At 37.2% G+C, this 22,180-nt stretch overlaps 1 protein-coding gene across 1 annotated transcript; it reads left to right on the top strand.

Moving 5' to 3' along the window:
- Nucleotides 1-1,628: 1,628 nt before the first annotated feature.
- Nucleotides 1,629-21,810, top strand: LOC108704680 (mucin-2; the record flags this gene model as incomplete). Its single annotated transcript, XM_041578334.1, has 17 exons — nt 1,629-6,786; nt 7,778-7,879; nt 8,122-11,355; nt 11,810-11,938; nt 12,445-12,579; nt 13,099-13,262; nt 13,629-13,696; nt 14,279-14,445; nt 15,395-15,415; nt 15,875-16,062; nt 16,257-16,324; nt 16,699-16,871; nt 17,534-17,697; nt 18,471-18,538; nt 18,872-19,020; nt 19,148-19,245; nt 20,164-21,810. Coding segments are annotated over 17 exons (10,188 nt in total), but the record flags the coding sequence as incomplete, so codon positions are not given.
- Between the last annotated feature and the right edge of the window lie 370 nt (nt 21,811-22,180).

Raw genomic sequence — 22,180 nt, 5'->3', positions numbered from 1 at the left:
CCTCTGCAACTACAGAGACCACAGTTCCCTCAACAACCACTGAATCTACTACATCAGAAACACAACAGTTGCTTCCAGTACAATTCAGAAACAACATTAGCCTCAACAACAGAAACTACCACAGTACCAACTACTACAGAGACACAGTTCCTCAACAACACGAATCTACTACTCAGAAACAACAACAGTTGCTTCCAGTACTCCTTCAGAAACAACAGTACCCTCACAACTGAAACTACCCAGCACCAACAACTACCGAGACCACAGTTCCCTCAACAACCACAGAATCTACTACTTCAGAAACAGCAACAGTTCCTTCCAGTACAACTTCAGAAACAACAGTACCCTCAACACATGAAACTACCTCTGCAACTACAGAGACCACAGTTCCCTCAACAACCACTGAATCTACTACATCAGAAACAACAACAGTTGCTTCAGTACAATTCAGAAACAACATTAGCCTCAACAACAGAAACTACCACAGTACCAACACTACAGAGACCACAGTTCCCTCAACAACCACGAATCTACAACTTCAGAAACAAAACAGTTGCTTCCAGTACTCCTTCAGAAACAACAGTACCTCACAACTGAAACTACCCCAGCACAACAACTACCGAGACCACAGTTCCCTCAACAACCACAGAATCTACTACTTCAGAAACAGCAACAGTTCCTTCCAGTACAACTTCAGAAACAACAGTACCCTCAACAATGAAACTACCTCTGCAACTACAGAGACCACAGTTCCCTCAACAACCACTGAATCTACTACATCAGAAACAACAACAGTTGCTTCCAGTACAATTCAGAAACAACATTAGCCTCAACAACAGAAACTACCACAGTACCAACTACTACAGAGACCACAGCTCCCTCAACAACCACGAATCTACAACTTCAGAAACAACAACAGTTGCTTCCAGTACTCCTTCAGAAACAACAGTACCCTCAGCAACTGAAACTACCCCAGCACCAACAACTACCGAGACCACAGTTCCCTCAACAACCACAGAATCTACTACTTCAGAAACAGCAACAGTTCCTTCCAGTACAACTTCAGAAACAACAGTACCCTCAACACATGAAACTACCTCTGCAACTACAGAGACCACAGTTCCCTCAACAACCACTGAATCTACTACATCAGAAACAACAACAGTTGCTTCCAGTACAATTCAGAAACAACATTAGCCTCAACAACAGAAACTACCACAGTACCAACACTACAGAGACCACAGCTCCCTCAACAACCACTGAATCTACAACTTCAGAAACAACAACAGTTGCTTCCAGTACTCCTTCAGAAACAACAGTACCTCAGCAACTGAAACTACCCAGCACCAACACTACCGAGACCACAGTTCCCTCAACAACCACAGAATCTACTACTTCAGAAACAGCAACAGTTCCTTCCAGTACAACTTCAGAAACAACAGTACCTCAACACATGAAACTACCTCTGCAACTACAGAGACCACAGTTCCCTCAACAACCACTGAATCTACTACATCAGAAACAACAACAGTTGCTTCCAGTACAATTCAGAAACAACATTAGCCTCAACAACAAAACTACCACAGTACCAACTACTACAGAGACCACAGCTCCTCAACAACCACTGAATCTACACTTCAGAAACAACAACAGTTGCTTCCAGTACTCCTTCAGAAACAACAGTACTCTCAGCAACTGAAACTACCCCAGCACCAACAACTACCGAGACCACAGTTCCCTCAACAACCACAGAATCTACTACTTCAGAAACAGCAACAGTTTCTTCCAGTACAACTTCAGAAACAACAGTACCCTCAACACATGAAACTACCTCTGCAACTACAGAGACCACAGTTCCCTCAACAACCACTGAATCTACTACATCAGAAACAACAACAGTTGTGTCCAGTACAATCTCAGAAACAACATTAACTTCAACAACAGAAACTACCACAGTACCAACAACTACAGATGCCTCAGTTCCCTTAACAAGCACAGAGTCTACAACATCTGGAACAACAGTTGCTTCCAGTACAACTTCAGAAACAACATTAGCCTCAACAACAGAAACTACCACAGTACCAACTACTACAGAGACCACAGCTCCCTCAACAACCACTGAATCCACTACTTCAGAAACAGCAACAGTTGCTTCCAGTACAATTTCAGAAACAACATTAGCCTCAACAACAGAAACTACCACAGTACCAACTACTACAGAGACCACAGTTCCCTCAACAACCACTGAATCCACTACTTCAGAAACAACAACAGTTGCTTCCAGTACTCCTTCAGAAACAACAGTACCCTCAGCAACTGAAACTACCCCAGCACCAACAACTACCGAGACCACAGTTCCCTCAACAACCACAGAATCTACTACTTCAGAAACAGCAACAGTTCCTTCCAGTACAACTTCAGAAACAACAGTACCCTCAACACATGAAACTACCTCTGCAACTACAGAGACCACAGTTCCCTCAACAATCACTGAATCTACTACATCAGAAACAACAACAGTTGCTTCCAGTACAATTTCAGAAACAACATTAGCCTCAACAACAGAAACTACCACAGTACCAACTACTACAGAGACCACAGCTCCCTCAACAACCACTGAATCTACTACTTCAGAAACAACAACAGTTGCTTCCAGTACTCCTTCAGAAACAACAGTACCCTCAGCAACTGAAACTACCCCAGCACCAACAACTACCGAGACCACAGTTCCCTCAACAACCACAGAATCTACTACTTCAGAAACAGCAACAGTTCCTTCCAGTACAACTTCAGAAACAACAGTACCCTCAACACATGAAACTACCTCTGCAACTACAGAGACCACAGTTCCCTCAACAACCACTGAATCTATTACATCAGAAACAACAACAGTTGCTTCTAGTACAATTTCAGAAACAACATTAGCCTCAACAACAGAAACTACCACAGTACCAACTACTACAGAGACCACAGCTCCCTCAACAACCACTGAATCTACAACTTCAGAAACAGCAACAGTTCCTTCCAGTACAACTTCAGAAACAACAGTACCCTCAACACATGAAACTACCTCTGCAACTACAGAGACCACAGTTCCCTCAACAGCCACTGAATCTACTACATCAGAAACAACAACAGTTGCGTCCAGTACAATCTCAGAAACAACATTAACTTCAACAACAGAAACTACCACAGTACCAACAACTACAGATGCCTCAGTTCCCTTAACAAGCACAGAGTCTACAACATCTGGAACAACAGTTGCTTCCAGTACAACTTCAGAAACAACAGTACCCTCAACAACTGAGACTACCCCAGCACCAACTACAGAGACCACAGTTCCCTCAACAACCACAGAATCTACTACTTCAGAAACAGCAACAGTTCCTTCCAGTACAACTTCAGAAACAACAGTACCCTCAACACATGAAACTACCTCTGCAACTACAGAGACCACAGTTCCCTCAACAACCACTGAATCTACTACATCAGAAACAACAACAGTTGCTTCCAGTACAACTTCAGAAACAACAGTACCCTCAACAACTGAAACTACCCCAGCACCAACAACTACCCAGACCACAGCTCCCTCAACAACCACTGAATCTATTACTTCAGAAACAACAACAGTTGCTTCCAGTACTCCTTCAGAAACAACAGTACCCTCAGCAACTGAAACTACCCCAGCACCAACAACTACCGAGACCACAGTTCCCTCAACAACCACAGAATCTACTACTTCAGAAACAGCAACAGTTCCTTCCAGTACAACTTCAGAAACAACAGTACCCTCAACACATGAAACTACCTCTGCAACTACAGAGACCACAGTTCCCTCAACAACCACTGAATCTACTACATCAGAAACAACAACAGTTGCTTCCAGTACAATTTCAGAAACAACATTAGCCTCAACAACAGAAACTACCACAGTACCAACTACTACAGAGACCACAGCTCCCTCAACAACCACTGAATCTACTACTTCAGAAACAACAACAGTTGCTTCCAGTACTCCTTCAGAAACAACAGTACTCTCAGCAACTGAAACTACCCCAGCACCAACAACTACCGAGACCACAGTTCCCTCAACAACCACAGAATCTACTACTTCAGAAACAGCAACAGTTCCTTCCAGTACAACTTCAGAAACAACAGTACCCTCAACACATGAAACTACCTCTGCAACTACAGAGACCACAGTTCCCTCAACAACCACTGAATCTACTACATCAGAAACAACAACAGTTGCGTCCAGTACAATCTCAGAAACAACATTAGCTTCAACAACAGAAACTACCACAGTACCAACAACTACAGATGCCTCAGTTCCCTTAACAAGCACAGAGTCTACAACATCTGGAACAACAGTTGCTTCCAGTACAACTTCAGAAACAACAGTACCCTCAACAACTGAAACTACCCCAGCACCAACAACTACCCAGACCACAGTTCCCTCAACAACCACAGAATCTACTACTTCAGAAACAGCAACAGTTCCTCCCAGTACAACTTCAGAAACAACAGTACCCTCAACACATGAAACTACCTCTGCAACTACAGAGACCACAGTTCCCTCAACAACCACTGAATCTACTACTTCAGAAACAGCAACAGTTCCTTCCAGTACAACTTCAGAAACAACAGTACCCTCAACACATGAAACTACCTCTTCAACTACAGAGACCACAGTTCCCTCAACAACCACTGAATCTACTACATCAGAAACAACAACAGTTGCTTCCAGTACAATTTCAGAAACAACATTAGCCTCAACAACAGAAACTACCACAGTACCAACTACTACAGAGACCACAGCTCCCTCAACAACAACTGAATCTACTACTTTAGAAACAGCAACAGTTCCCTCCAGTACAACTTCAGAAACAACAGTACCCTCAACACATGAAACTACCTCTGCAACTACAGAGACCACAGTTCCCTCAACAACCACTGAATCTACTACATCAGAAACAACAACAGTTGCGTCCAGTACAATCTCAGAAACAACAGTACCCTCAACACATGAAACTACCTCTGCAACTACAGAGACCACAGTTCCCTCAACAACCACTGAATCTACTACATCAGAAACAACAACAGTTGCTTCCAGTACAATTTCAGAAACAACAGTACTCTCAGCAACTGAAACTACCCCAGCACCAACAACTACCGAGGCCACAGTTCCCTCAACAACCACAGAATCTACTACTTCAGAAACAACAACAGTTCCTTCCAGTACAACTTCAGAAACAACAGTACCCTCAACACATGAAACTACCTCTGCAACTACAGAGACCACAGTTCCCTCAACAACCACTGAATCTACTACATCAGAAACAACAACAGTTGCGTCCAGTACAATCTCAGAAACAACATTAGCTTCAACAACAGAAACTACCACAGTACCAACAACTACAGATGCCTCAGTTCCCTTAACAAGCACAGAGTCTACAACATCTGGAACAACAGTTGCTTCCAGTACAACTTCAGAAACAACAGTACCCTCAACAACTGAAACTACCCCAGCACCAACAACTACCCAGACCACAGTTCCCTCAACAACCACAGAATCTACTACTTCAGAAACAGCAACAGTTCCTTCCAGTACAACGTCAGAAACAACAGTACCCTCAACACATGAAACTACCTCTGCAACTACAGAGACCACAGTTCCCTCAACAACCACTGAATCTACTACATCAGAAACAACAACAGTTGCGTCTAGTACAATCTCAGAAACAACATTAGCTTCAACAACAGAAACTACCACAGTACCAACAACTACAGATGCCTCAGTTCCCTTAACAAGCACAGAGTCTACAGTATCTGGAACAACAGTTGCTTCCAGTACAACTTCAGAAACAATAATACCCACAACAACTGAAACTACCCCAGAACCAACAACTACAGAGAATACAGTTCCCTCAACAACCAAAGAATATACTATTTCCGAAACAACAACTATTTCTTCCAGTACAACTTCAGAAACTGCAGTACCCATAACAACTGAAACTACCCCAGCAGCAGCAACTACAGAGACCACAGTTCTCTCAACAACCACAGCATTTACTACTTCAGAAACAATAGTTACTTCCAGTACAACTTCAGAAACAACAGTACCCACAACAACTGGAACTACCCCAGCACCAACTACTACAGAGACCACAGCTCCCTCAACAACCACTGAATCTACTACTTCAGAAACAACAACAGTTCCTTTCAGTACAACTTCAGAAATAACAGTACCCACAACAACTGAAACTACACCAGCACCAACTACTACAGAGACCACAGTTCCCTCAACAACCACAGAATCTACTACTTCAGAAACATCAACAGTTACTTCCAGTACAACTTCAGAAACAACAGTACCCACGCCAACTGAAAGTAACCCAACACCAACCACAAAGACTGCAGTTCCCTCAACAACCATAGAATCTACTACTTCAGAAACAATAACAGTTCCTTACAGTACAACTTCAGAGACAACATTACAGTCAACAACTGGAACTACCCAGGCCTCAACAACCACATCTGAAACAAATTTTTCTGCAAATGCAGAAATTACAGTAACATCAACTACTGAAATTACCCAGGCATCAACATCTACAGAGACCACAGCTCCATTAACAACTGAGACCACACAGGCCTCATCAGCCACAATGTCTACAGCACCAGAAACAACAAAAGTTCCTTTCAGTACAACTGCAAAAACAACAGTAGCCTCATCAAATGAAACTACACAGACATCAACAACTACAGAGAAAACCGTTCCATTAACAAGTGAGATATTACACTTTTTATAAACAGCATCATCTTCCTTCTAGTACAGCTTTAGAAATAACAATACCATCAACAAATGAAATTCAGTCTTTTAGTTCAGCTGTAGCAACAACAGAATCTTTTACTTCTACAGCATTAATTGGTACTTAATGCTGGTACTAGTTTAAAACTGATCTTTTGACTCTCAGAATAGAAAAGGTATATTATGCAGCATGTGCTAGCATAAAAATAGTAAAACTGTCCAAGTTTTTGTTCATGCATAATATATTATTATTTCATATATATACATATATAATATAACATATATATATATACATATATAATAGAACATATTTATACTGTCAATGTATAAACTGCACAGCATATTGATCCTAACTTCAAAAGATCTTAGAATCCAAAAGGATTATGAGACAGAAGTTTTGTGAATGGGCAATATTGTTAAATTTGGTCTTTGTTTGGCCAACATTTGCCCCTTTCCTACCAAAAAACATCTACAACATAAGTACTTTATTTATGACTTCAAACATCCGTTTTGATCTAATATGAAAGTAATTTCATTTTAAAATGTCAGTGTTAATTCTAAAAGTACTGCCTATTCATACTGTACAAAAATTACCGTATATCTATATTTCTAAATTCCTTCTCATCAAAAGGTTTAATTCTCTTTAACTTGCAATATAGTTTATTTATGAACCAGTTGATAAAGTCAGCTTTTCTGTGACATACAACAGATTTGGGACACATCCCAAAGAACTGTAATAGAAAATAAAGAATCCAAGCTGTTTAGATAAAGAATGGTTTCAATTAGAAACAAATGTTTTAGGGAAATTGACAATATTAAATTTGCTATGTACTGAAAAATACGCCAATTATTATAGAGTCAATCCTATAAACTTAATGAATATGATGTTTTATTTTAGTAACTCATTAAGACCAAATATTCCTTTAGAATATTCACAGTAACATTTCCTTCTACCTTTAATACTAACAGTGACTGGAACAGCACCTGTTACAAACTCCACAGTAGAAACGCAAACACCATTAGCTGCATTTTCAACTGCTAAAGGGACTACATCTGGGTCCACAACAGTGGGTAAGTTTTTGTTTCTATTTAATAATTCTGTGGTACACTAATAAATATGTAAACACACATAGAATTAAGAGTGTTTTAAAATATAACACATAAAGAATTCTTGGAACTTTTTTAAAATATTACCAAACAGTAACATAATAGTAGGTTGGAGTAGGTCATTAAGTTTATAATAAAATAATCACCATCAAATTAAAAATGCATTTCAAAAACCATATTTAACTAAACAGCTACTGATACTTCAGCAACTACAGAAACAACTACCATATCTTCAACATCAACTATTTCTCCAACTGCTATGGAAACCACAGGCTCTTCAGCAACTGAAAAGATGCTAGTGACTTCAGCAACATCAGAGACTTTAAAAATCACAGAAAGTAAAACAATGCTTTCAACAATTGCAGCTACACACACAGTTCTTGAAGCTACACAAGTTTTAACATCTACAGAAAGTACAAGTGACGCTGCTAAAACCACAGTTTCATCAGCAGCTGTAACTACAGAAGTAACAATAGCTACTGAAGCTGTCATGGTTCCAGAAACAATAACTGTCCCAACAAGCACAACTTTGGAAACTACAATACTTACTAAAAGTACACATGCCACAACAATTATAGAATCCACAGTTCTATCAACAACTGAACCCCCAGGGTCTTCAGCAACTACAGAATCTAACACAGCAGGTTCCTCAATAGCTAAAACTACACACACATCAGAAACCACAAGTTCACCAATAATTGAAACAACACAAGGCTCAACAAATACAGATTCTACCACTACAACAGAAATAACTTCTTTAGTGACATCTTTAGAAACAAGTGTGTTAACAACTGGCACCATAGAATCTACAAAATATACAACTTCTTTAGGTGCAGCTTTGGAAACAAGTGCATTAACAAGTGAAACCACAACACCTACAATAGTTGTTTCAACAATACCTGAAACAACAACAGTTCCTTCAGAAACAACTGTATTACCCTCAATCACTGCAACTATTCATGCATTGCCATCTACAGAGACAGTAGTTCCATCAATGGCAGTGACATTAACAACTCTCAAATCAGCAACAGAGACATCAAGCTCAACTGCAGAAACCACAGTATTTACAACAGCTATTTCAGCAAAATCTGAAACAACAGAATTTCCTACATCTGGAACAACAATAATAGCGCCATCAAGCTCAATAGCAAGCACAGTTTCATCAACAGCTGAGACAACAGAGGGTCAAACTAGAGAACAAACTGCAATGGCTACAACATCAGAAACAACAACAGTTCCATCAAGCACAGCTACAGAGGTGTTGTCTATTTCCTTCAGATCTGAAACAACAACGTTGCCTTCAAGCGATACTTCAAAAATGATAATACCCTCAGCAGCTGAAACTACACAAGCCTCAGAAACAACAAGTTCATCAATTAAAACAGCACAGGCCTTAACAACTACAGAGTCTACAACAATACTTTCAACAATATCAGAAGCAACAGTTCCCTTAAGTGAAACCACTACAGAATCTCAAATAACATCAGAAGCAACAGCAATCAGAAGCACAGCTATGGAAACAAGTATATTTACAACTAAAACCACAGAGGCCTCAACTACCACAGCACCATCATCAGTTGTTTTACCAATATCTGAAACAACACCTTTTCCTTCAGGCACAACTGTATTACCCTCAACCACTGAAAAAAATAATGTCTCAGTATCTACAGAGACAGCAGTTCCATCAACTGCAGGGACATTAACAAATCTGGAATCAGCAACAGTTTTTTCCACAGCTGTAAACACAATAACAATACCATCAAGCACAACTGCAGAAACCACAGTACCTACAACAGCTATTTCAACAATATCTAAAACAACAACAGTTCCTTCAGCAATATCTGAAAAAGCAGCAGTTACTTCAGGCACAACTTCAGTACCCTCAACAATTGAAACTACACATGCCTCAACATACACAGAGACAATGCCATCAATAGCAGTGACTTCAAAAACTTTAGAATTAACAACAGTAGTTTCCACATCTTTAAGCACAACTATGGAAACAAGTGCATCAACAACTGACACCACAGAGGCCTCAACTACCACAGCACCTACATCAGTTGTTTCAAAAATATCAGACACAACTGTATTACCTTCGACCACTGAAACTATTCATGCCTTAACATCTACAGAAACAACAGGTCCATCAAGCACAGCTGCAGGAACCACAGTACCTACAACAGCCATTTCAACAGTATCTGAAACAACAGTAGTTCCATCAGGTACAACTTCAGTGCCCTCAACCACTGAAACCACACATCTCTCAACACACACAGAGACAACTCCATCAACAGCAGTAACCTCAAAAACTTTGGAATCAACAACAGCAGTTTCCACATCTGGAATAACAATAACAGTGCCATCAAGCACAACTGGAGAAACTAACATTTCATCAACATCTGAGACAACTACAGAACCAACAACAAAAGTTTCTACAAAAATAGCAACATCAGAAGCAACAATTTTCTTCACCCTAATTGCAGAAACCACTACTACAGTGGTATCAACCACTACAGTATCTCCAACTGCGGTTACACCTTCAAACAGAACTACAGATACAATGAATGCACTAATAACTGGAACTACAGAGGCCTCAGCAAGCACAAAAGCTACAACAGTAGTTTCAAAAATATCAGAAACAACAGTTCCTACAACAATGCTTTCCACATCTAAAACAGCAAGTCATTTAAAACCAGTTGCAGAAACTACAGCTCAGTTAACTTCCGAGACATCGCCATCCATCGACTCTGCAATAACAATTTTACATACATCTACAGTTCCTCCAAGTGCAATTAAAGAAACAAGTACATTACAAATTGAAAATACAGAGGGCTCAACAACCACAGAGTCTACAATAGTGGTTTCAAAAACAGAAACAACAAAAACTCAATCAAGCAACATTTTAGATACCACATTACCTCCAATGACTGAAATTACACCAGCTTTGGTCTTCACAAGTACCACTGCTGAAGCCACCAAAATGTCAACAACTGTAACTGCAGAAGTAACTACTGCCACAAAAAATTTAACTGCAATGTCAACTACATTAAAAACAGTTCCTTCAAGTCCAACTGCAGAAACAGTAGTTCCTTTATCAAGTGAAACAGCCCAGACCTTGAGAGCAACAGAAACTCCAGTACCATCAGTTATGAAAACCACAGAGGCTGTAACAAATATACAGTCAACAGCAGTGGTTTCCACAACATCTGCAATAACAACAGTCCCTTCAAGAAGTTTAACTACAGAATCATCAGGAAATATAAAAAATACAACTTTAGAAAGTATAATTACATCATCAATTCAAACATCTCAGGCTGCAACACCTGGAGCAACAACAGTTCCTTCAACAACACTGGAGACAGCAGCTGTGCCTTTGAAAACAACTATAATAGCCAAAGAATCTTCTGTAGCAACTACATTAACCACACCAACTTTACCAGGTTGGTTTGCACTGTTAAGTAATTAACACAAAAAATCAATTAGTGAACTAAATAAAAGATTCATTTGCCGCTCCCCTTCTAAGTTTTTGCATTTACAAGTGTGCAAATAATCCCATACCCCGCTATAGTGCCTATTGTTTTAATTAAGTAGGCCCAATTACAAATTGTTTTAGAAAACCAATATCTGCCTCATAATAAATGTTTGTTTTATAAAATATTACTTTTTTTGCCAGGAATAATTATGAGACATGGGACATAAGTCATGTAAAATAGAGATTTTTTTTTATATTTTAAATCAAATACAAGAGAATGCTAGTCCTTACCAAATATATATAATTCTTAAAAATACTATACTTCAGCACTCAAGCAAGTGGAAAATCTCATATCTTTTTATACCAACTGTTCCAAATCCTGCTATTGTATGTTTACCATGTTTTTTTTTCTTAAACAACAGTTTTACCCATTACAAGTACAGCAGCAGGATCTCAGGCATCATCGACTGCTTCATCAGTTGGAGTTAATACAACTACCATGAAAACAGTATCTACAACTATACCACCACAAACAGCAATGAGCACAGCAGGTATGCTTATGGTTTCTACTACAAATATGCATCATAAACCCATTTTTTAACATTATAAAAGAAAAGAATTTGAGAGTTTCCAGACTTATTAGGATCCTTTGGGCCCCAGAAACAATAATAAGGGTTGAATGTCAGATATGTTAATGTTTGGTTTAAATCAATGTTCTTGCTTTCTTTTCTTATCGTATTTTAGCATTCAAATTAGTATTTGCTGTTAAATAATCAGAATAAATCCAAATTGTTACCCCCAATCATCGGGCAAACTATAACATGATATTCACTACCTGTTGTGGTAACTGTTACAGTTAGGATGGAATGCTGGGGAAAATGGTACACTGTAAGCCACCAATTTTACCTTTTTGTTTTTTGCTTTGAAGACCTTTGGTGTTACAGTGTATGTTTTTAAAGTAAAGGCAGACATGTAAACCCATGAATTCCATTTGATCCCAAACCTGCTATCATAATATTTTCAATTATTTTTTTCTTCTCTTCTTAAACACTCACAGGAACTACAGCTTCACCCATTACAAGTAAAGCCGCAGGATCTCAGGCATCATCAACTACATCACCAGCTGGAATCAATACAACTACCATTAAAACATTATCTACAGCTGCACCCACAACATTAATGAGTACAGCAGGTATGCTGATGTTCTTCATAATTACTATTATTATTATTATGAATTTTGAAATCTGTAAATATGAGAAGATTATTAACATGTTTGTTAAATTAAATCTTCACACTTTTTTATCAATATTTTAACATTAAAATGTTAAGTGGTTTGTGCTAATATGAATCTGTGGTGATCACTTCTGGAGGGGTGTGGGGGGCCTGGCTGCATGGCCTGCACCTGGGCCTCACACCATGTAGTTACATTACTGAAAATTAGTATTTCATTGTCAATTTAAATTAGACACATTTTAAAATTGATGTTTAAGATCACTGAAAGCAAAGTCAAATTATAGTTTACACTGCAATCTTTGATCTGCTTTGGTTAAACCATGTTACTTGCATCCTTTTCCAATTACTACGGCTGAGGGGATTCCCCTGCATACTAGAGGGAATACACAGTGCAGTTCAAGTTCTACATTTGTTTTTCTATTTGCTTTTAACAAAAACTTCAGCTCACTGAATTTACATTTATATGTTTTTTTTACAGTGACAGAGCCTCCTGTGAATGCAGTCACCCAAGCTCCAGTGCAAACAGTACAAACAAAAGATATAGCTATTAATTGTACTTTCACTAGCTTATCCTATTCTAATGATTTAGGGACGCAGAATTCTGCAGAATTCAACTCTACTGCTGCTGATATCATTGCCTTGGTATGTATCTTGCATATTCTTTTTTTATCAACTGCCAGTTGTATGAGCATTGGCTATTTATTAAAATACCCTGGTGTAAATTAGCTGCACCTTGCATCCGTTATTGATAAGAATGGATTGTTTCTAAACGGAAAGGGTTTTTTTTTTCTCAACTGATACATCTCAACAAATACATTCTCTTCATTTATGATATTTCTTGTAGGGAGATGTAAAACTTCAGATAAAGGCAAAGGCACATTTAGTTTCTATAAATACTGCCTTAGTTTCCCTGCCGATATTACGCTGTGCTATGTAACCAGAATTTTATTTCTAAATTACATTTTAAAAATGAATACATATTTATTAATGTCTCTTTCTTTTAAACAGCTGGATGCTGCCTTCAGGAATAGCACAATTGGAAGCAAATATAGGAACTGTAAAATTGATAACTTTATGTGAGTATTAAAATATATCCCAGCTTTTTCTAAGGGTTAAGTACTTTCAGGTACCTAGCATACCACATATATTCTATACTATTTATCTTTGAAATGTATCATAACAAAGATTGTGGGTACAGAACCAGCATCTGGAGCTAGTGGATCAGTGCTGAACCAGAAAATCTGTATTTTTCTGATTTTACCCTGTCTCAGTTGGCTAGAACTTAGGTGAAAATTCATGTCTCTTTTTGTGAGGATGACTCATAGCAACAAAAAATATTAATACTTTTCATCAGTTCCCCATATTGAAGTTAACAGCAATATAATGTAAAAGCTAACATATACTGTATTCACGTTTTATCACCTGAAAATGTCTTTAAAGTAAAATGATCTGTAGCTTGATAAACATATTTTAAAACTCACTCATATTTAAAAAAAACTCACTTGACTGGATAAGCATTCTTTTTTGTTTTTGATATTTGTGATACTGTATTTCTTTTAATTTTTCTAAAAAAAATTAACGATGCAGAAATAGTTTGAAATATTTTTATTTTGAAAATCAACATATAGAAAAATCATTTGCAAAAATGTTCTCTTCAGGTCTGCTTCACAGGGCACCAAAGTAAATTCTATCTGCAGCATCAACAACGAAACAACTGGACCACAGTTTGACATAGTGGTCTTCTATGGAGAGCTTGAAGCTGTAACGAACAACGTGACACAGTGGGGAAAATACAAACTTGACAAGAATAGTCTTTTTGTTAATGGTAAATTCAAAACACCCTATTATTGTGGACATATATGTAAACTTTTAAATGGAAATGTATCCTAGCTGGACACCTGGGTACACAGATGGAATTTCCACTAGCTTTCTGTCTTGCTTTAATTTACATTTGTGCCATGCTGCTCCATATGTGCCATTGTACAACTTCATAGTCTTGGTCTTGAATACATAAAAACATATCTAAGGTAAGCTTTTCACAGATCATTAGTGAAGCAAATGGAAGCAAATCTGACCCATTTTGCTTCGTGCAAAACTGCAAAAAAATCACCAAATGCATTGAAGTCTATGGCCGACAAATTTTATTTGACACACAAACATTTTTTTTTAACACGTGGCAATTTTTTCCACCCATTGGAGCGTATGGGCATCCTTTTTGCGATGAAAAGTTAAGCACATCACTACAGATCATTAATACTGACGTCTTTCATCAGAATATATAAATTCTGTGGGTCAGTAAATCCATGAGTGTAATAATTATTAAAGTTGCTCAGTTGCATTAAGATCATTTTTTGGAAAGATTACAAGCTTCAGTGGAACATGTGTGGGTTTTTTTAATGACATAAGTAGTGATGGGCGAATTTGCGCCGTTTCGCTTCGCCGAAAAATGTGCGAATTTCGCGCGAAATTCGCGAAACGGCGAAAAATTCGCGAAACGGCGCTGGCGTCTCGTTTTTGACGCCGGCGCCCATTTTTTCGGCGCCGGCGCCCGTTTTTGGCGCCGACGCCCGTTTTTTGCGCCGGCGTCCATTTTTCGAATTTTTTTTCGAATTTATTCGCTGGCGTCGAAACGTGCAAATTCGCCGCGAATTCGCGCCTGCCGAATAAATTCGCCCATCACTAGACATAAGCCATCTTTAACAGATAAACTGATTATATGTTAAATTAACTAATCATAAATGTATATGGCTTACATCTTTTTGTTTCTCTTTTAGGTTACCAGAAACCTACAACAAGTAAGTGTCTTTCACATAAACATTGTTGTCTTCACAGAGTCCCTATACTCAATTACAGATATTTTATTTAAAAAATAAGACACTGTATGTATCCACTCTATAAGAGAATATATCTTGAATGTATCAGAAGCCACATGCATCAATAAATCAAAATGTATGATTAGCAGTGATTAGATAGAAATTCATGACAAATAAATGTTCGTTGGTTGTTTACACTTATCGGGTAGTCATAAATCCAGAAAACACTGAATCAATATTCAAACAGGTATGGGTAAAGTACAAAGTAATCTTATTATTACAGAGAAAAAAGGTAAAATGAACACAATTTTGAATTATTGATTTTTATGGGAGATGGCCTTTCAGTGCTTTCTGGATATTGGGTTTCCTGATAAAATATTCCATTCCCTGTTGTTCTGTAACATTTATTCTAACTCGTGAAACTATTTGTTTCCTTTTCAGCTTTAATACCAACGACAACAACTAAGCCAACTACAACAACTATAAAAACAGCCAGCACCCCTGGACAAATATTGGGGCCAAAGCCATTCTTCCTGAATTTTACGATCACCAACCTCGACCATAGCAGCACTCTAGAAAATAAGGATTCTGCCAATTACAGCCTCAACAAAAACAACATTGACAAATTGGTTAGTGGAGCTTCTACTAAATAGAAATATTTAAAAGAAAGTGCACATATAACCTATAATAAGGATATCCTTTCACACATTGTGCGTATGTATTTCTTTATATAGCACCACAAGTTCATATTGCAACTGGGTGATGAAAAATTACAAATGAACAGAACGTGTAATTTAAAATAACATTTTCTTCTTTTTTTCAGTTGAATGAAGCCTTTAATAAAAGCATTTTAAAGAACCGCTTTGAAAACTGCACTGTTACTGCATTCAGGTACGTAAAGGCTTATTATTATACCATTATCGATATGCCATAAGATACTTAAATAAGAAACCTAATCAGAGCTAGGCTGCCTAGGCTGAAAATGACTATACCCACACTGTTCAAGGCTGATACTCCCAAAACCTGAACTTTCCCACGCACTGCATATAAAATGTGGCCTTAGGTTTAATAAGGTTCTTTTGAACAAAGATTGGAATTTAACATCCCATTATTACTCCAGGTCTCCTAATCATTTAAAGAAGGACAAAAATTCAATAAACAGAGATGGCCTTTCTCCCTCTCATGTTACGGTGTCATTAGAAGCTCAGGTAGATGTCAGACTAAAACAGTAATCTGTTTAAATCATTTGTTTTCTTTTTTTTTAGGCCAACTCCAAAATCACCTTTCACAACTACTGAAGCAATATGCATCTTCAATGTTGATCTTTTGGCCAAGGGCATTGATAATCAATACATTAAAGATGTTTTCCTTAATGAAACAGAAAATGGAGTCCGTCTGGGCATTTATACTTTGGACAAAACAAGCATAAATGTTGCCGGTAAGTGTATTGTTAAGTATATTTTTGAGAAGTAGTTTGACTATATAATGAAAATATGATGGATAGCAAGAAGAATTGTACAAGGTTCATCCTATAATTTTGCAAAATATTGATTGTCATAATTTCATAAAAACTGTATTTGACTAAATTTTAAAGAAAGCAGCAACTGTGTAATGTTATTATTAATAATTAATTATAATTTGTCAATATAGTACACAATTTTATAGCTAAATCTTCTCTGTTTTAATACCTAGAACATCTTAGTTTTCAAGCCAGGGGTGTAACTATAGAGGAAGCAGACCCTGCGGTTGCAGGGGGGCCCAGGAGTGTAGGGGGCCCAGTGAGACCCTAATTAATGAGCAATTTTAATATATCTTGGTAAAATATGCCAACTTATAAATATTTTGGGGCCCTAAATTGAATTTGCTATGGGGCCCAGTAACAACTAGTTACGCCACTGTTTCAAGCCTTTAAAAACTACTTCAACACTGTTTATAACCTGTCAATATAATGAGACAAAAATGAAAATTATTGGCTGAAAACATTTCATGGTCCCCTGTTTAAAGCAACCATTTTATTTCATAGGCTGCTGCACCCAGGCAAATTTTGTTTCTTTATTTCCTAACTACAGTAATATCTATGTATTTTTACTCTCTACACAGGTTACACTGCAGATCAAGCAACCACTACTACCATCGTGACTACCACAGTTCCATCTCTTGCTCCTGGCGATAAAGGCTATGACATCAGTTTTACGATATACAATGATTTTGTGCCCAGTGATCCTGTAGAGTTTGAGAAGAAGAGACTGCTAATAGAAGAAGAGGTAGGCAGACACGTTTTACTTTCCAATTGTTATAATGTACTATTCTTAGCAAACTTTCATTTGGTCTTTGCTTCTTATCATTTATGGGTTATTTTGAGTTATTAATATTCCTTTTCTTCCTCTATCCAACCTGTAAATGGGGGTCAGTGATCCTGGCAGCCAAAAACCTATTTCTCAGCAAGGCTAAATTGTTATTTTTATTTTCTATTACTAATCTTTCTAGATAGGCCCTCTCCTATTCAGCTTCATTAATTTAGTCATTCAAACTACTGCCTGGCTGCTAGAGTAAATTAGACTATAACAACCAGCTGGTTGTTGAAATTCGAGACTGGAGACTTGTTTACCAATAGGCATAATAAAACATACACAAAAAAGACCAAGTGCAAATTATCTCAGAATGTTAAACCGGTTATTGGAAAGGCTCCCTTTGTATCTTCATGCATAGGACTTCAAATGCTTTGGGGTTTCCCAATTATAGGACTTTTCTATAATTTGGAGTGCAATAGCCAAAATGCCCTAAAATGCATTTTATTGTTAAAAGAGAGGACTGCAGTTGTTTCAAGGTTTTTTATTAACACTGAGTCGGTTAGTTTCAATACAATGTGTTTGTTTATAATTATGCAGAAACGGCCTCACAGCAATAATGAATTGTATAGGTAACCAATATGCTGTTAGGGATAACATATCCGTTTTTTAAAAGTATTTTATTAATCTGCAATTATTTGCTTACATCAGAGTTAACTAAAAAATTGTTTTTCTTTTCTTGTTTCCAGCTGAATACGCTTTACCGGAATAGTGCGCTTAGCAAAAAATTTAAATTCTGCAAAGTTTCGGCAATGAGGTATGAATCCTATTAAAAGGCAAAAAAATAAAAATGTGCTAGAATCTTTATAAGATGTGCATGGGTAAACAAATTAACTAAATCTAAATACATTTAAAGCAAGTTAGGAGTAATTTATGACATGGGTATAAGTTATGACCAGGTTAAGATCTAAACAACCATGAAACAAGGTTTTTTCTTTTGGTGCAGGAAAAGTTTATCAAACACTGACTGGCAGTGAGACACACATAACAAAGTATCTGGACAATAATGGGAAGGGTTGGTTTCTGTATGTGTGGAGATATGAGTGTATTGTGTATTTTTTAATATGGTACATAATGTCTCTTTCTTTAGAAATGGATCCATTATTCCTTCATGTGGGTGTTACTTTGAAGATGACCCAGCTGTAACAATAGACAGTGTGAGAAAAGAGTTTTTCGATGGGACCAAAAATGGAACTCTCCTGGGAAAATCCTTTAAACTTAATAACATTTCTATTCAAGGTAAAGATTATCTAATGATGAATTAATCTGATACAGAGACATCTCTTTGAATTTGCAATTTCTCTTTACATTTTACTTTCTGTTTGTTTCTAAAAATGTGTTATATTCTTTATTTGCCTCACCACAGAAATGTCCACAACAAATGAATTACCATTTTGGGCCATCATCCTGATATGCCTGGCTGTACTTTTGGGCCTCATATTGCTGTTCCTCTTTATCTTCGTGGTAAGCCTGGGGTTGAAACTTCATGGGGGGAAATAGGGTATTGATCAGTTCAAGAACAAAAGACAGGCTAAACATGTATATAGCGCAATTTGCTTTGCCATAGTTCCTAATTCCAAATTAAAAAAGACACCAAATCCAACCATTTCATAGCATTCTAATCCCATTATTGTAATGTTATGATATTTGAAAATGTTTGATATTTCATGCAGCAATGTATTGCTGGACTTATGGACAATATGTACAGTTACTGTACATAATTGGCTGCTCTTTAAATTTGTAGAGATACATCAGGCTTTGAAAAGGGAATTTGAATGATGTGAGAAGCATTCTATTAAATCCATTTTATATTCATTTGTAGCACGTGGTGCAAATCCTAAATTGTGGTCTACAGTTTATTCATTCCTTTAACACAGGAACCATAAATAAAATGCATTGTGGTGCATAGTTTAGAGAGTCCCTTAGCACATCTGAATGCCATCTTCCCACGTTTGGCGTATGTAGTTAAACTAATGTAAATACTTTCTTAACATTTAAGCACCCCTTCCTTAGACCAAAATGTACTTCTAGAGTTAAATTTGTTTTGTAAAAAAAAAAAACAGACTGTTAATGCTACACCTCTTTGCCAGAAGCTAATTCAGTATCTTATCTCCACCCTTTCTTTGATTGACAATAAGTTGTATCATCATTGTTCAGTGACCTTCAGTACCTAGTACTGTAACATTCCATACGTCTATTTCTCAGAACTATGCCCAAAATGCCCAAATCTAGAATCGTAATAGATGTTAATTTCATTTCATACTATTCATACCACATAATAACTTATGACTTGCTAAAGGTTAAAGCCCATGGACGATCATTTTATTCAAGTTTCCTTTTTTAGTTCCTGAAAATAAACTTTTTCCATTTCTCTTCCCCCAGCTGGTATTTTTCCTACGAAAACGAAAAGGCTCTTTTGATGTACGAGATACGAGTATTTATGGAACCTATTTCCCTCATCTCGACATGCGGAATTACAACTGATGGATTTTCAGACTACGCCTATGAATCTATTAAAAAAAACCTAGCAACTTGTGTTTTATCCCCTGAAGGACTGAAATCGGCATTTTAGATGCTACAACTGAATCAGCTTGTTATATGTAGTACATTGCTAATCGGTAACCCTTGAAACAACAGCAGCCCTCTCTTTGATTTATATCTCTGCAGCTTTAAAATTCCAAGTGAATAATGCTTGAAAGACAGGAGAATAAAGAGAAGGGTTAACTGTGCCATACTCAGGAGCCATAAAGGAAATGCTGCTTTTACAGACATCTAGCTGGTTCGCTGGCGGTCTGGCTTAGATGATTGTGCTTTGGCACTTATAGAATAATTGCACTATTTAACCAAGTCCCATTAAGGTCTTTACTATTGTATTTATTTATAGATGGATAATTGTTTTTTCTAGACTTTATTAATATATTGTGAGATTTACCAATGTAGGGAGTGTCTGAGGTTTGTGGGATAAATACTCTCATATCTCAACACTTCATTTTAGTCATTACTTTTGAAACATATTAAGTACAGATAAGCACATTTTTATATAATCAGTTGAATGCTGGTACAGCTAGCATGAACGAATGAAAGGAAAATGATAACCCCAGCTTTAGTATTTCTCCATAGTTTCATGTTTAATCACACATTGCTTCTGTGTGTATCAAGAATTTTCCCCACTGTCTAAGCATACGTTTTACATAAGAAGTAAGAAAAGTTTATAAGAAAAAGCAGTTGGAGGACATTACTATATACTGTGGTATATGCTGCTCAGGTGGAACATCTGATTTATCTTATTTCCAGTTCCATTTTACATTCATCTGTATCATGTGTGGCAAGTTATTCTTATTTTAGTGAGGAAAATGGTGTTAAAAGGGAACTGCCAGTCCAATAATCAAGTTATTTCACACTTTTTCTGTGTGTATGTAGCTGTTTTACACTTTTGGAACTGCTTATTATTTCTTTTAAGTAATTATTTTCAACTTTAATATATGGCTCATCTGCAAGTTGAGAGTTATGTATAAGCTTGTTCATGGCCGTCATCAGAAATCTTGGGAGCCCATACAACTACATACCCGGCCCCACCCAACAGAGCAACAGGCCCTTTTTTATGCACCAGTGGGACCCTGATATTTTACTGCTTGCTCCATTGCTGGGGGTCCGAGCCCATATACTGCTGCATAATTAAAAGACAAATTAAAGTATTTGTCCAGGCCAATGGGCTTAAAAGTTGCTGGTTTCTCTGCAGCAATCCCAGCTATCCCCACTGATGGCGACCATGGACATTATGAAATGTAGCACTCAGAGGCTCCACTGCCAGAAAATGGGCCTAAACATCCTATAACCCACTCTCTATACATTTGGTTCGTTACGTGCTAAGCTTATATTTATTAAACTTATATTTATGGTTTCAGTATTATATAAATATATATGTACCCTCTCAAAAAACATGATTTCATCATGCAACATATTTATATTTAAAACTGTAATTTTAAAGAAATGTATTTTTAACACTTTAGATCAAAATGCATTAATAAATTTATTTTTGAAATCATTAGCATGCTTAGTGTGGTGATATGGGGAAAGGGTGTGCCTTTTTGCTCAGTGTATGAAACTTTGCTTTTTGATTGCATCGAGGTATCTCATTCCAAGGGACTTTCTGAAAGCTCTATGCTAATTATGTTTCTGCTTCGTGTTTAAATAAAGCTTAGTTAGTCAGCCTAGATGTCAGACCCTTATATTCGAGAAGGACATTAAATTATATCTTTAAATAATTTTCTTCTCAAGCTGTCCTTATACTGTTAAACATTGACTGGACAATAAGATATTGTAAACCTTAGATCTATTTATTAGTGGTGCTTGCGAAGAAAAGCATAACTACTGTTATCTTGCAAACTTATTTTTTAGT

The sequence above is a fragment of the Xenopus laevis genome, chromosome 1S, assembly GCF_017654675.1.
Source record: "Xenopus laevis strain J_2021 chromosome 1S, Xenopus_laevis_v10.1, whole genome shotgun sequence".
Classification (NCBI taxonomy): domain Eukaryota; kingdom Metazoa; phylum Chordata; class Amphibia; order Anura; family Pipidae; genus Xenopus; species Xenopus laevis.
The sequence above is the reverse complement of the archived record's forward strand: the minus strand, read 5'-3'. Positions and strand labels throughout refer to the sequence as shown.